General features: G+C 44.0%; 1 protein-coding gene across 7 annotated transcripts in view; it reads left to right on the top strand.

The window, feature by feature from the left end:
• Positions 1-22: 22 nt before the first annotated feature.
• The window catches only part of LOC100740175 (syntaxin-1A), a 20664-nt gene continuing 3519 nt past the window's right edge, over positions 23-17167 (top strand). The window contains exons 1-10 of one of the 7 annotated variants that reach the window (XR_001102303.3): positions 23-281; positions 4108-4194; positions 7250-7349; positions 11003-11077; positions 11548-11730; positions 11838-11911; positions 11983-12120; positions 14439-14549; positions 14671-15165; positions 16584-17096. Coding sequence is in view for 6 of the 7 variants with exons in the window: in XM_033320830.1 (XP_033176721.1) it covers positions 249-281; positions 4108-4194; positions 7250-7349; positions 11003-11077; positions 11548-11730; positions 11838-11911; positions 11983-12120; positions 14439-14549; positions 15596-15676 (882 nt within the window). In the remaining variant the exon portion in view is untranslated. The other 6 variants (XM_033320830.1, XM_012385832.3, XM_012385830.3 and 3 more) reach the window with 6 other exon arrangements.

Below are 17167 nucleotides of genomic sequence, written 5' to 3'. Positions count from 1 at the left end.
GTCTAGATTCGGTCCTGAGTATAGTTGACGTCAGCGGCGCATGCGCAACAGAACGGACGGCACTGCAGAAGCAGCCGAGTTCGCGAGTGTATCGATTTTACGATCGTGTCTCTCGCCGCTAGTGCGTCCGTTTCCTTTAGTTTTTAGTGGTCGTGCTCATAGTACATGGATAAAATCGTGAATGGGATTAGTCGCTAGTCTCATCGTTCCGTACACCCGCTGACTCGCAACACTTTGCCACCCTCGCCATGACCAAGGATAGATTAGCAGCCCTCGTTGCGGTGAGTTTTCAAAAACTAGCTATATTTTTTTCGAAATCAAGCCGAATCGCCGAACGGTCGACGACAACTTGCCCGTCTACTTTTTCCTTCCTTCTACCTTCCTTTTTTCTGTGGTTTTCTCTCTAGTTTTCTCTAATTCATGCGCGCTCTCTCTCTTACTCCTGCAAATCTCAGTTTTGTTAGTGTCTGTTTGTAATTCTGTTACTCTGACTCTCTGCATCGTTCGTATTTTGTGACGTTCGAAGAAACGATATTCTCTCGCGATATATATGCACTTATAATATATATGTATATATATATATATATATATTTATATATATATATATATATATGTATTTATACTTGTAATATAGTACATCGTCGTTTCATTCGACGACTTCAAATAGTTCCTTTAAAAACACCAATCGTCAAATGAATCGATGCTCGTTTACTGGTAAAATGGAAAGAAGGCGTTTCCGAGATGTCTACTTGACTGTCAACTATTCGGTAGTTGAACAGAGAGCGAGAGCGAGCGAGTGAGCGAGCGTGAGAGTTGAGAAAAGAGGGAGAGAAAGAGAGAGACCAATGCCTCCTGTGACTGACAGGTGTTTGCCAATATATGTTTTTCGTCATCGTTTATTTCATAACGATGACAGAGTTCTCGATGCCGGTACAAGTACATTCAGGCGGTCACTTTCAAATGGAAGATTCATTCTTCCGGATGACGTTCGAGCATTGTGATACAATATACAATGTTCCGGGTATTGACGAGTATTTTTATAGTTTCATTGGGAGGTGACCGGTCGTACGTAGGAATAGAGGTGTCGGTGTCGATGACTCAGAGGCGCCGACTAATACTCACGAGAACCTGCTACATATGTATTTGGGCGTACCTGAGCCCATCGGTTACATTCGACGATCGTTTTCCTATTTTTCTTCTTTCGTTTGACTTCAGAAAGAAAGAAATCAGTGGTTTCTAATTACGATAAACAATTGCCCTACGAACAATCACCCTCATCCCCACGCTCTCCCCCCTCCCTTACATATATTCCGACCAATCGTGAGAATCAACTTGCTTTGTTATCTGTCTTTTTTTTTTAGATGTTAATTATACGCGGTTGTCGCGCGTATTGTCCAATACCGTGCAAGGAACAAATCATTCGTGTTCAAATTTATTTCTCGATCGTTTGTCGCGTTACGTAGATAGTATATGTGTAGTTTGTTTAGCGTGCCTAGCTGCGTTAGACGTTGCGTTGTGTTCTAATTCTTTCTTCTTCAACGGCCTGGATTTTCGTACGAGAATGCGTTCACGATCGAAACACTTGGAAACCGGTGAATCGTACGCTCGACTTCTAATCGAGTTCTCCTTATTTTTTGATACAACTGAAAATAGTAGTCAAAGTGAAGAATCGCATAAAAAAATAAGAAGTAAATAAGATGTATGTATATCGTAATATTTGTTAAAAAGGGATGACACGAACATGCGCTTGTTGCGTCTGCATAGGTTATGCCGTATGATAAAAGCAGTAGCAGTAGAACTTGTTCGGCATAGTTCGGTATTATCCAAAAATCAGCTATTAGAGTTTCGAAAAGAAAGAATCGAGAAAGGACGGCCTACTTTTTCATTTTCGTGTTTTATATAATGTATCGTGCGATAATCTCGACATCTTGATATAATCTCGAGTAGGACTTCGAAACAGTGACGGATATAGAAATCTTTCTTGGGCGGAGGGCGAAATGTGAGAATTATAATAGGAACATATTAGTAATATTTGTAAATATTATACATAAATACATTATGAAACCTTTTTTTACCAGATTTAAAATTTGTTTGTAATTTCTATTTTAATATCTCTATCTGATACCGTAGTTGAAACAATTAGATTCACATTCGTTACATACTTAACACATTTTCTAAAATATGACAATATCGATATTTTTATATTTTATTAGTCGCATTTAAACAATTTGAAATTCAGTGAATTATGTCTCGCGACAAATTTTGCCAGGTCTGCATTTATTAGTTAGCTGTAGATAAATGAAGGAGGTACGAACAAAGAGTTAAGGAGGAGAGATCGATGAAAACGTACAATAGCTGGAATATAAAAATATATTCGCGTGGAGACGATTAAGCCTTTATAGTCGGATGTCGCCACTGTGGCGTCGTTTAAAATTTCTCATCAAAGTCGGATGTCGCCATAGTGGCGGTATTCAAAATTTATTTTCAAACTGTAAATGTTTATCGTTCGGTAATGGCGGTAGAAAAATATGCCGATTGCAAACAGCTAAAGTAGCGTTAGACCAGTTCCATGGTTTGAACGAGGATGAGATATAGGGCGTTTAAAGAGAACCAGTACGGACGAGATTTTCCGTTTGATTCGTATTTAGACATTGTTTGACACGTGTTTGAAAATACAACGAAGCTTTACGAGTATCGATCGTATTGGACTGACGATATAATTATCGGACGTTCTGTTTGTTAGTGGAGTAAAGGTATCGTATTATTCGATACGAAATGCAACACATATAGCAATTTGTTAATTGGAACGGAATAATGAGTATCGTATCGGTCACGAGTAAAATACAGCAGTATCGATGTGACTGGTCTTTCGCGTCCTTTCTCATGATCGTGTCTTCCATGCTAATTCGTCGACGCGAATCTACACACCACGAACTGTTCTTCGGCAACTTGTCGTCGGTTGACATCGCGAATCGGTCTTTCGAAAATGTACCGTTCACAGGTCAAAATGTTTACTTCCATTTTTGGAAATTTTGCAGGACTTTGTGCTAAAGCAGTCGATTGATACTTATCTATAGTAATATTGTAAATAGAGAAAGCCTCTACGTAGGTATATGTGTATGCCCGAGGTAATCTCAGAAACTATTCAATCGATTTATATAATTCCTTCACCGTTGGAAGGTACATTTCCTCCAGATGGACACAGACTATATCTTATTATACGCTGCTGCTTAACCGTTTGAGTCGCAAGCAGCGCGATCGCGCTGTTTAGATTTTGCGTCGAAAAGTCCCAGTACATTCGAACGCTACGAACGACTGATGGTATTTTGTACTTTATATTTTGTACTTAAATATTTATAAATTAATAGTACGCATATACAATAATATAGGCGTATTTCATAAAATAACAAATATGATGAGAGCTATTGCGCCGCTTGTTTCTCTTTTTAATCGATTAAGATTTTTCTACCCTGTTTTTTCAAACACCTCTGCCATTCAAACGGTTAAGGAAGCGAACAATGAGCGTAGATGCGACTCAAGTCGGATTAGCGCAGCTTGGTTTTCACTTCACGATTGCGTCTTGCTCGACCGACGGTCGGAAAACACTTCCCTACAAATGTTTCTCGAATACCATTTACCATATCGATCTCTATTACAAACGACGGTGAATCTAGAATCGCTAAATTAAATTCCAGCTAGTCTTTTATAATTTCATCGACTTGGTCTACTTTTTATTTCCTGCAGTTAACACTTTACCGACCGATAGCAGATTAATCGGTTTTTTGTCGCCTACGCTTACCGACTGATGGCCTATAACAATCTTTCTCATTATTTGAGCAGTAATTTGTTATTTAATACTAAGGTACCTTGCTCAGTCGCGTCAGTGCGTAGCTGTACGAACCGCTAGCGGTCAGTAAAGTGTTAACCGATTTGGCGAATAAACGGCTGAAATATGTATCAACCGATCGATCGCTGGTATGTACACGAATTGAAAACAACGTAATCCGAAAGATGCTGACTGGATGATGGACGTTGATCGCTCGTTCGATGCACGCCAGTGCAAAAACCAAATCGACTATTAACGAATACTTTGTTGATTTGTTTCAGGCCCAGTCGGACGACGATGACGTGGCGGACGATGTTTCCGTCAACGTTGGCGGGCCGGATGATTTTATGACCGAATTTTTCGCGGAGGTAAGTATACAATCTGTACAACTGCGGACGTGAAATCTCGTTTCGAAAGAGACTCTATTTCCCAGCATGGTATCTCATCGCCAAGAAACATGCTTTCTTCCCTTTTTCTTTCTTTTTCGTTTCCTCGATCTATTCTCCGACCGATCTCGTCTATTCATCTCGCCCCCTGTCTCCCTCTTCTGTCTCTTTTCCCAATTATTTCACACAACCGCGAGACAATACGTAGCAGCGTATTATACGTACGCGATCGAGGGCGATTAAGCGGCAGATCGAAAGTTCACGTAAACGTTAAGATCGGCTATGATCGAATCTATAGATTCCTGTTGTCTAGACGATCGGATTCCATCTGTTGAGCGATTGGGTGGAATTATTCTTTTCAAAGTCGCGAACAGCGGTCGCATTGAGACGTAAACGATCTGTACGCAAGTTTACCAGTTAAAACAATTGACGAATTCGTCGTCGGACTCGCAGATCAGAATCCGAGAGATCGAAGTATCGTTGTCGCGCTCGCGTGTTTATTTCGACGGAATCGCGATATCGATGGAACGAAATTTATCAACTGCGGTATGCGTATGAAAAGTGATTTACGTATCGTAAGCGCAGGAAGGCGTCCTACTTGATCGGCATTTCTATTTGACGCGGTTCCATTGATTCGTCGATGAACGAGGGAACGCAGTTACAAAGGAGACGCGACCAGTCGTCGACAAACGAGCTCACGTCGATATCGAAACGCAAGAAAATTTCTGTTCGGATGGTTTCGTCTCGATATTGGAGAATTAGGTCGAGATGACTCCGAGCCGAATGGCCATATCGCGTCACCTATCGCGTACAAAATGTATCAAATATTTCAAGCCCCGTATTCGCATCCATTCTGTCTGCACGTTGTTCGCTGCGCGATTTTCTCATTGGGTCGCGTTACTCGTACGCTCCTGTTCATAGGTGTTAGGACACTTATTGGTTTCATAGGAAACGCGACAATCAATCTAATGTATCAAGAAAACGATTAATCGATCAGAATTTTATAATCATGCAAGGATACAAATTTAGAAATTTGTTTCAATTATGCGAAAGAATGAACGCAGTACGGTCAATTATATCTAACAATTATTATCCTTTTTTAACTTAAATTCTATCGAAAAAATCGAAGACGAATTGGATAGGATAGCAAAGTGCGAATACGTTTTGTATTGGATTGGAAACTAAGTGATTGCGGACTTTATCATTACCACCTAATGACAACATCCGCGATCACTTAGTTGCCAACCCAGTAGAATCATTTACAGCATATCTCATGGCAAACAGCAAAAAATACGAACGTGAAAATGAATGAGAACGATGATCAAAGAATATAATTATTTGCTACATTAAATCGACGAGACTATCGTTAAAACATGGAATATACACAAATGGATCCGAAGGGATGGTTGGATACGTGTTCGATTCAATCACAGAGTATAGTTTTGCAGTGGTACATTTTTACGTTGACGCGTGTACGTTCCGTATTCGTCGGAGGCTGCACCTCTGCGTTTCCTGTTCGCGGAGAATTTCGTACGTTTTGTATGGTTAATGTTGTTAGCGGAAGTTGGTAGACGTAAGGGGATTTTCTTGGAGCCCGAGGATCGCGACTTGATCGACCGTATGGACCGGCCTCGCGTGGCGAACTCTTTTTGCAAAATTAACACTTTACCGACCGATAGCCGATTCACCGGTTGTCACCGACGTTTACCGACCGATGGCCTATTTAATCAGCTTCTTGTCGCCGACGATCTTTCTCATTATTTGAGCAGTAATTTGTTATTTAGTACTAAGATACCTTGCTCAGTTGCGCTGCTTTGTAAGCTGCCACAATTTTATATCAATTTGAAAAACGTACCGTTCGCGGTGAACAAAAAGAATGGTATTGGAGAGTCTAAACCGAAACAGAGGCAGCGCCAGGGAGAATCTGCGCCTGAGATGCCGGTCGGACGTGCGTATGCTGTTGAATCGCTAGCGGTCAGTAAAGTGTTGAATAGTTTCGGACTCGGTGTTTATGACACCAGCGATTTGCTATTAAGGGCGCCGTAAAATATTTCAGCGAAATCACGCAACCAAGGAAAGTTGTTTATTGGAAGCTAACGGCTTTCTCAAAGATAGCTTTGAAAATAGCTTCGCTGATAAACCGTGCTTGCTAGTCGTTTGCATGACAATTTCCTGTTTTGTTCGTGCAACTAGTCGCTACGGATCTTTTATAGTCTAACGTTTCTTATTGAAGTTCACGTAGGTATCGTAATAATAATAAAGGGTGGCGTACGTCGATACTCGATGTGAATCATCACACCGGAACAAACGTTGTTTGGGAAACGTAAAATGGAAAAATACGAACGATCGGAATCCAACGCGACTCGATACCACGCACCTACGCATTACCGACAATTCGATGTAGGAAATCAGTGCAAATAAGATCCTTGACATTTACGTTCGTTGCTATTTGCGTGGGCTCGTATTAACTCTGACCGCTTGTTTCGGTATCCGATCTTTTTTATTCTACAGCGCGTGGGAAGAGACAATTTTAATAAAGGTGAAACATCGGTGCGAATCGTTACCGTAGAAACGACATATCAACCACTTGTCGCCTTTTATCTTTTCGAAAATAAAATCAGTTAAATCTGCCTTTTCTCCTACTGGACGAGCGCGGCCCTACAACTTTCAACGATCTTATCGACCGATGTTAAACGTTTTACTATTCACGTATGTTACGAAGAAGTAGCTACTAACCGATTTACTCTTTAAGTTCTGTGGATTTGCCTTCGTAATTTCACATTGCCTTTCACGTTGCCTGTGAAAACTACATATTATTCAAACGAGTTCACCATCCATTGCATACTTTTCCTTCCTTGCTGGATTATTTTCCGTTCTTCTTTCTCGTCGTATACCTCACGATCGATAGTTCATATTTTTCAATGTATTCTTCCTCATTACTCTCTTTTTCTATTTGTTTTCCTTCCTTCGTTTCTGTATCTTCTTCGATTTTTACCGACACCGCTACGTGGTTTAACGTCTTCTAATTTTTTCATAGGTGGAGGAGATCCGCGAAATGATAGACAGGATCCAGACGAACGTAGAGGATGTGAAGAAAAAACATAGTGCCATCTTATCGGCACCACAAACCGACGAAAGTGAGTTCCAACGGTCTCTCCTTAATCTTATCCGTCTCGTGCATCGATCGCGCAAACCATCGCGCGAGAGATCCAAATCAAAATTGTTCCATCGTTGGATACGTTTAATCGCTGTTTGTAGAACGCAGACGGCCAATTTTCCGTAGGATCAAATCTGTTTGATTCCGGCTGATAAACGATCCGCAGAAAATAGCTGCGTTGCAACGAGTATGGGAAAACGTGTACGAGTCGAACGCGAAGGATTGTACGTCGTTCGTCCAGTCTTTCGGAAATGGTGGTTAGACGAGCAAAGGAACAGAATTGGACGGGTAATAAAGAAAGCCAGCGAAGCAGAAAAGGAAAGACGACAGGGGAAAAGAACGGAACGGTAGAACGACAAAGATCGTTAGAATCGTCCAATACGATTGATCTTACCCTCGTTGCTATCGTAACTGTCCACTCGGCACTTATAATTAGAGATTCGTTGCTTATAATACTTTTTCTTCTTTTACTAATCTCTAACGATGCTCGATTACCGGCGTTCCGGTTATTCGGCGAACCGATCAGTTCGATCCCATCGTTCCGGCTGAAATGCTTGCTGAATGCGGCTGATCTCTCTTCGGATCTACATATGTATTGTATATAGGAAGCGATATAAATAGCAGGATTATGTTCTCCTACGTCCGAGGATGGATATAATCGACAGAATGAGAATGCGATTCGTGTTTCCTTGTATTATTAGAATTTTCGAATATAAAGCGAACTCCTACATCGATACACCGAGCAGCGGAGAACTGATCTTTCGATTTCGGTAGACCCGTCGATATATGTGAAAAAATCCTTATCGATCGTTGGAACGATTTGTCCAGTGTACGCGAGCTATTTTATAGGTTAGGAGTCGAGGCATCGGGGAAATAGGCAGAACAACGAGGGGAGGAGGAGAACCGAAGGATAGTAGAGACGCGAATGTGCGCGCGCGATGATTCACGAAGAACGGAGATGAACACCGTGAACGACCAAGTCGAGTGACGTTGTTCGTCGCGAGAAACTGGAGAGGACGACCGGATCGATGCACCACGAGTGCACACTGCACACACGTACTTACTTTTACGTCTGACATCGGCTGACTTGGAAGCGTTCTAGCGAAAAGATCGATCGAGCTCTCTTGCTCCTCGCGTATCTCGTTTCAAAACGAAAAACGAAACCGACGACGGTTTTCTCATCGCCGCTATCTCTATCGATCTATTTCTTCCCACGTGCTCGTACGATGCTTGATCACGGTCGTGGAGACGTGAAACAGCGTCTGCACCGTCCTAAAACGGTCAGATGGCTTCGTTCGCCGAATACGATCAAAACGCGATTTAGATTGGGTTTAGATAGCATCGAGTCGATTTTCTAGCTGTCGGTTACACGAGCAGCGTGCCACGATCGCGAGAAGCGCTTGTTATCGAAAGGTTGTATCGAAGATCGTCTGTCGCGTATCCCGATAGAACGGATTCGTTCGAATAAATAGGTCGCTGAATGCTGGTTGACGAAGCGGTAGTTCGATTTTATCATTCGCTGTGCTGCTCGTTACGCTCGATATGTACAATTCGTAACGGAAGCGTTCCATATGGAAACGCGTTTGATAAATCGCGGACGAGAATGCCGGGTCACGCACGAGTTTGCCGAAATCGGAAGCGTCCGAGAGATCGATATCGCGTCGCGTTCGTCGTTTGGTCGTTCGAGAGAAAAGAATGGCGGCAAGAAAGGGAAGAGGAAAAGAGGAAATTTTTCTGGAACAGGAAACGCGCGCGTCATTCGATCGAATTCAAGCGTCCCGTGTCTCCCGGGCGTGCCGAGTTCTCGAGAGGCTTTGGAAGTAGGTCTGGCACGTTTCCACCCCGTATTAACCCAATTCCATCGAGCACCCTCGACGCAGGAGAATGCGCGCGCCCGTCGCGTCACCTATGAGAACGCGTGCACAGCCGGCGACTAATACTAGCGGAATCCAATTCAATGTCGAATACAAATTCGATCGGAGATACGATCTTGGAAAGATCTCGATCGGTCAAAATGTTTTCCTTTCTTCTCTGTACGTCGTTCGACCACGTCTCTAGGCTCGAACCTCGCTTTTTAACTAGTATCAGTAGGTACTTATATATATGTCGAGTTCTCATTGAGGTTACGGGCGTGTAACAAATCTTCATTTGGACTAGCCATTGTTGTTATACAATAGAAATGATATTTACTGGTACAAATATGATTATTACAGAATTTGAACCGTGGTGATTAGATACTCGAGATGCTAGTGACAATGATCTTAGGTTCGATAACGAATCCACGGTCAACGGGATAGCAAATGCGCTTTCTTTCAAAGTCCTTAGTCGAGCTTAACTTACTTGTCCACAATTCAAGCGTAACTCAACTTACTTATCGACGGTACAAGTAGAACTAAACTAACTCAGTCCAAGTGGAACTGCACTTATATGCTTTTCTCTGTACCACTCGAGTCAAAGAATGTTCGCTAGAACGCTCGGTATTAACTCGTAAAGACGGTATGTAACTCGCTGATGAGATCGCATGCGATTGCGAGTGATGAAACTCTCCTCTCCTTACGACCGCGTTCGTTTATATTATATTGTTCGAGGGGGTACCGATAAAATTCCAATCGCCTTTGTTAGACGGTTGCACGTTAGCGGCGACATTGTTTCTGTCCGGAGTTCGATTATTAGTACAATATGTGTGTGTTCTACTATATTGATACTCCGAGGCAAAACCACGCGTGGCTTGATTTGTCTACGTGTGCCGCCAGAACTATATTTTTAAGGAGAGCTATACAACCACTCCATACCTCTGTTAGGTAAAAACATCCGTCTCGTGACCGTGGCTACGTTTACCGACCAGTTGTGTCACTTCGAGCCCAAGCCTACTGTCATAAATCTCAGCCAAACATAATCCGATTAAATCATAAACAACTACTTCTAAGTTTCGTTATTTAAGTACAACTATAATAAAAAATCTAGGTTAAAGTATTGGGGATGTTCCCAAAAATTCCAAAAGGAAGGCCCCGATGTCCTTTCATCACCGACATATAGATAGATACGTAGACCACATAGGTGTATGTTGTACGTATGCATAGTACGTACGCGACACGACATGGATAGCGTACGACGGATATGGTACGTTTTAATAAACGCGCGATAATTGGCGATACGGTTCCGTGCGGTTGGTGGAATTGATCGGGCAACCCTGTCGATGAATGACGAACAGGGATGAGAAAGGGGTTACAGGGAGTATCCGGTGACAACCGGGTCAGGTGGAAAAGACTTTGCCGATGACAGCAGGAAATACCGATCGAGTGGAATCGTGTCGTTGCATTTTTGCTTTCCTCCGTTTCGGGTCCTAAGGAGTCGCCATCTGTCGCGTTCTCTCGTTCAGGCAATTAACTCCGAACGTAAACGTAACCGAAACTCAGGCATTTGCCACGAGAGAGCTTGAAAAAAACGTAGACTATCTGGTTTCGATACTTTCGACGTATCTCGAGCGATACTTTTACGCGTCGAAAGAAGAATTATGGGCTGTTGACGAGTTGCTCGTGAATTCATGGAAAGGGACGTATCGAGAAACGTGGTTAAACGATGGTAAGATACTTAGATAACAGAATGAATCAAGTTTTTGTTTTCTCATTGCAGAGGTTAAAATGGAATTGGAAGACCTGATGTCCGATATCAAGAAAACGGCCAATAAAGTCAGAGCTAAGTTGAAGGGTAAGAGACAGAGCCTAGATAGGTGCGCGACGAAATGAATGCAAGCCTTTATACAAATATCGCGTAACGTTAATTCATCCAATTGCGAGATTTACTTTAAAAGTATGTCTATAACTATATACGTACGATGGCCGTAGTTAAATCGACCGTGCGTTGCGAAAAGCCGATCGAACGCTTGATTCTTGATCATGTCTTGCCCTGATTTGGGGGTGTATTTATAGTGTTAACAGAGGTACGCGTGGCTTTTGTCTCTGGACGCGCCAACATCGTTCTTCGGCTTGAATGAACGCGCGTGTAAATTTTCACGCACAGATTGCACGCGGAGGTATTTGTGGTGAAAGCCACGGGCACCTCTGCTCGCTATAAATAAAAAATAGTCGCGTTTTGAGAAGACAGGCATGTTGTATATATGGTTTGGACTGTGTCCGCTAGCCGACTCTGTTTTGATATTATGTTTCCCATGTGGACAGTGATAGAACAAAATATCGAGCAAGAAGAGCACACGAACAAATCTTCGGCGGATTTGAGGATACGCAAGACACAGCATTCGACGCTTTCGAGGAAGTTCGTCGAAGTGATGACGGAGTACAATCGAACGCAAACCGATTACAGAGAACGGTGTAAGGGAAGGATACAACGACAGCTGGAAATCAGTAAGCGAGGATCATTGCTTGTATCCGTATATCGTATAAGAGCACGTAATTGACCGCGTGTTACGCCTTATGTTAGAGTTTAAACGACCATCGGTTTCTACTTTTAGCCGGTAGGACGACCACCAACGAGGAACTGGAGGAAATGCTGGAACAGGGAAATCCGGCGGTGTTCACGCAGGGGGTAAGCGTTTCGTTTCTTCGTTTCTACATGGATCGAAAACATGGTGCTGTATCGAGACGCGTTTCTCGCAGATTATCATGGAAACGCAACAAGCGAAACAGACGCTCGCCGATATCGAGGCGCGTCATGCCGACATCATTAAACTAGAAAATTCGATCAGGGAACTTCACGATATGTTCATGGACATGGCGATGTTGGTAGAAAGTCAGGTAAGGTCCGCGACGTAACGTCGCAGTTGTTTAATCGTCCCCCAGTTCACCCTCCGACTTTGCTTTCCACAGTTTGTCTTTTCGGTTATTCGTTATCATATTGCATCCATTTTTTGTTTTGAAAAATGTTTCCTCTTGTCTTTTCGTACGATAGTCTATGAGCGTAGAAACAGAAAGTCTCGGTATTTGCATAGTACTTTTGTCAGCTGCTACTTCTGCACGTCACCGCTACGTTTGTTTATTTCGATCGTTCGTTAACGTTCCTTCGATACGCTCACGCGATACCGAGATTTTGATATTTATCGTCGTTTTGTTACTTAAAATCGCATTCGTTTGCGTTAGAGGTAAGTATAACATATACGGGTGGCAAAGTTTAACGAAGCACACGGAAGTACTCGGGAGACGGAGAAAAGGATGAATTTTAAGAGGGGCGTAGCGCGAACCATGTAACTTTTCTTTCGCGGCCAGCTTCTTCTTTGCCAAACACATCGGCTATTCGCTTTGATCTAGTTTTTGGTGTTTGTCGAGTTCGCTAACGCGGCGGCCATTGACAGAGCTTTCTCGCCAGTTTTCTTGACCGCGACCGGCTAACGAGGAAGAATAGGTCAATGGCCGTTGTTGGTAAATTAAAGATGCATGCTATACCAGCGAACGACTAAATAAATAACAGTAATAACGATATTATCGATATTAACACGACGATAACGTCAAATCTTTTATCTTTTCTTTTTTTTTTTTTTATCAAGCAGAGAAATGTAATTAGCAAGTTTTGGACAACTCTAGCTCGACTCGTCTTCGTGACTTCATTTTTTTTTTTTATTATCGTCGTGGCTATGGTTCTCTCTCTTTTTCTTTCTCGTCGTTTTCCCTGTTCCGTGTGTAGCGGTGCATGAGAAAAATCTTGATCTTAATCGTTACTCGGCTTTTAACCGACTATACAACTAACATCGCTCTCTCTCTTCCCCTGTTACGCTGTGTGGATTCGCGCCACGCACCTACTTTAGGGCGAGATGATAGATCGCATAGAATACCACGTGGAACACGCGGTGGACTACGTGCAGACGGCTACGCAGGACACCAAAAAAGCGCTCAAGTATCAAAGCAAAGCTCGACGGGTGAGTCCTCCCCAGATCTCAAACCATCGATCTTTCGTTCGCGTCTAATTGGTCACTTTTTGTTTTCTCCTTTGATCCCCTGTCTCCCCCTCTCTATCATTCACGACGACTCTCTTAATAACCTTTGTCCCTTCTCCTCTGCCTATCCACTCTTACTTCATCGCGTTCATCCACGTATTCGCGGTTCTCTTTCATCCTGTACATTTTTACGCTACTATGTGAAACCTTTTACGCTTTTTGGTTTATCTGGTGCGCCTTTACGCGTATGCTTACTATTACTACTATCACTCCTATTACTACTATTACCATTATTACTACTACTATTACTGCTACTACTGCTACTACTATGACACGACATCAAATAACGACGACGCTTTCTCTGTCGTTTCCGTTACCACATTTTGTACAATCGAAACGACGCTCGCGCGCATACTTACACACCTATGTGCGTTCTTACGTTCGATGTGCATTTATGTATTACGATGTATGTATTACGCGTCCTTTACCCACTTTGATTGTTTTCTCTACTTTTTCTATGTGCGCGCGCGTATATATATATATGTGTGTGTGCGTGCCTCTGTGTCTCTCTACTTGTGTCGCTCTGTCCTACTGAAAATGAGTGTGCTAAATGTGGCTCTTATTTGTACTACTAAAATCTCACGTACTAATCTGTGCTCTCTAACCGTCTAACTCTTGTTTACGATTGGATTTGTGCGTACACGCGCGTGTACACCTGTCGGTCATATGCGAAAACACAACGTGTACACGCGTTTTACGTTGACGGGCGTGAAACTTTGTTTGGGATGGCGTCGCGGCTGTTTCTTACCCGCGGGGTGATGGCGCTGCCGATACGCTGCGACGTGTGCGGTATATGGTGTACCGCGGTGTGTGGCTTCGCTCATGGTGTGTTTACCTCTATCTGTGCACGCTGCTTATGCGTATACGTACGCTCGTCGTCGGATCCGATTACGTTCGCGTACGTATACGTGTAAACGCACATGAACACGCGTGCGACGAAGCATAACGATTAACTTTGGGTACATCCTTGTTGGAGGCGATCCACCGGTTACCGTTGCGATTCCTTTTCGTCCCGTTCGATCTCGCTCCCCGAGGTCCCAATCGCCATGCTCCGGTCCGCACCATCTCTTCCCGTTGTTCGTTTCCATCGGTCCCATCCGTCCTATTCCTGGTACGGCACGTCAGGGTGAGTTAGTGGACCGCATTGAATACCTCGTGGATCAAACCGGCGACCACGTTGGCCAAGCCTGGGAGGAGCTGATCAAGGCCGAGGAGTATCGAAGCAAAGCTCGTAAGGTAAACGAATCGAATCGATAACGGTTGATCGCCGCCGGATCGCTTTCGATAGAAAGAACGATCGATAGGGGCGATAATTATCCAGCGGCGATCATCGATAGTTGTTCCTACTTCGTTATAGGAGGAACGAGGGGTGGAAGCCCCGAGGATTTCGTGGCCAAAACACGAGACGACAGCAACCAGTCGACGCATATCTTTCTCTCGATATCTCGCGATTTCTTTCTTCTCTCTCTTTCTTTCTTGCCTTCCTATACCTCTGTTTCTCCTTTCTTCTCTTTCTTCTTTCTCCTCGGTCGTATCCGTATTTCTCCGACGATGACGACAACGACGACTCCTTTCGTCGACGTCCGAAGCCACTCGTTCAGTGTTTGCCTCGCGACACGGATCATCGTACGCGTTAATCGCTTACTCTGGCTTTGCGAATTTCTTTTTCAAAGCGGTGGCAACGGATCGTGTGTCGTGTACGAGTTTCTTTCTCTATTTACGTACGTTCTCTCTCTTTCGCTTTGCTTTTGTTCGACTTTTCGATGTCGTATGTCGTGTGTCGTGCAATACGTTCGAGCGCAGAGCTGACGCCGGCGTAGATAAACGTATCAACAGCATGTGCAACGTAAAGGTACGTCATCGGCCGCTTCTCTTCTTGCTTGCGAACAGTCGCAAACTTCCATTTTTAGAATCGAAGCTGACGCAACAGTTCGCGCAGAAACGCGTGTTTCACCTATTTTTTTTTCCTCTCTTTACGTTTCCCCTTCCTCTCGACTCAAACCTTGATAATCTCTTCTTTCGTTCAGTATTATCGGTCGCGATCTCGATCTCGATCTCTGTCTGCTTGCCTTGCCTGTCTTCTTCTCCTTCGTGCTCTCCTTGTTAAGTGTGCAAGAACCGATGCGTCTGCCGCTTTCTCATCGAACCGTGGTAACGACACGGCGCAACGTTTCTCTACTCCTCTGGTGATTTCTGCACTTTGCCCGCGCTTCGACGGATTCGTTCGTCGCTGTTTCGCCGGTTTCTCACACGAATCGTATCTTTTTTTTTTCTGTCCACAGAAAATGATCTTCATCGTAATCTGCGTGTTAATATCGGTCGTGATATTAATCGCCATAATAATAGGAAGCGTTCCGAGCTAAAGAATTCGAGAAACGCGCGCTAGGAATTGGGTAATGGGACACGATGCGATACTCGGGATTTCGGAACGCGTGTGCGACGCTTGACCGACGCTTCGATACGACACCAAGAACAGAGGAAGAGCGCCGATCGAACAAGCGACGATAATAGGCGCGCGAGGAAACAAGCGAAGAGACAAAGAAGCGCAGCTAGAGAATATTATACTCGTGGTAAACGGAGTGGTTGGTCAGCGACGCACGTAATTACGTATATAAAGAAATAGATGACGATGACGATGACAAGAAACGAGTACACGTTCGTCGAAGGATTTCGGAATTCGCCGGAGGATTTCGGGTTTGCCGCGTTTCTAAACGCTGTTGCGTAGAAGCAGATTGTTTCTAACGCGCGAACGCAGGCGCCTCGTTCTTGGCAAGCGGAACCAGCTTCGCTATTTTCCTCCGAGCTCTTGTTTCCCCTGGCTCTGGTCTCTAACACCTAAAAACGAAACTTGTTTGTTGTTCGTAACGCAATAACCTTCATTAACCCACAACCGCTCGTCTCACTAACGCGCCAATCTTTTTCTATTCGCACTCTGATCGCCGACTCGCTCTTGTGCCCTCTCGCGCGATCTCTCGTAACATCGTAGAATCGGTGCGCGCGAGATTCTAAAGTAGAGTAGAATCACTGCGATAGCTCGAAAGGAAAGAGGGCAGCAGCGGAGTCGGCGATTCGAGCGCCTCGAATCAAACTCTCGCGATTCTTCCTCGTCGTGTAACGAGTTGGTCGCACGCCCTCTGTGGCGATCGTATCGGCTTCTCGAGCATTGGCCCGAGCTCCAACTTCTCAACCGAGAATTCTCTTTCGCGGCTCTGTTCTTGGATGCGCTTTGTGCGTTCATCGAGTGACAGCAATGTTGTATTTTGTTCGCAGAAATTGATGTTCATCGTAATTTGCCTGACAATAGCGATCATCATTCTCATAATCATTCTGGTATATGCGTTGTAAGAAGATAGATCGACGATACGAGGATTTCAGTGAAGCGGTACGAAAGCGAACACGAAAGTGGACCATGAAAGAAAAGTAAAAAAAAAGACAAAAAAGAGAGGAAAGACAATGTTTTCGTTGAATGGCAGGGCACACACACACACCCAGCCACCTCGCAGAAAAAGGTCGCGAACTAGCAACAGCTGCGGCGTTTTCGCGTACACGCGTCGTCATACGTTTCGAAAGCGAACACGCCGGACGCTGTCGACGATTTACAAATACTCGCACGAGTTCTCCTCGTATTCGATTCGTTTGCTCGAGAATCGCGTGCGCGGTCGATGCTAAGTGCGCGCTCGTGTGCGACGCCATTTTAAACGTCTTCCCCGATTTTCTCGTAACCGTGTCCAGAATTATTATGAAATTTGTGTATTTCCAGCTGCGTACAAAAGTCGCGTATAAAAGTGGTCGCGTAGCACGCGTTCCCGTGGCTCGTCGAAGGTACACGGAGGTCGATGATGAAACCAGACGAC

Source organism: Bombus impatiens, unplaced genomic scaffold, assembly GCF_000188095.3.
Source record: "Bombus impatiens unplaced genomic scaffold, BIMP_2.2 scf_0361, whole genome shotgun sequence".
In the NCBI taxonomy this organism is placed as follows: domain Eukaryota; kingdom Metazoa; phylum Arthropoda; class Insecta; order Hymenoptera; family Apidae; genus Bombus; species Bombus impatiens.
Note: the sequence above shows the minus strand (reverse complement) of the source record. Positions and strands in the feature narration are given on the sequence as shown.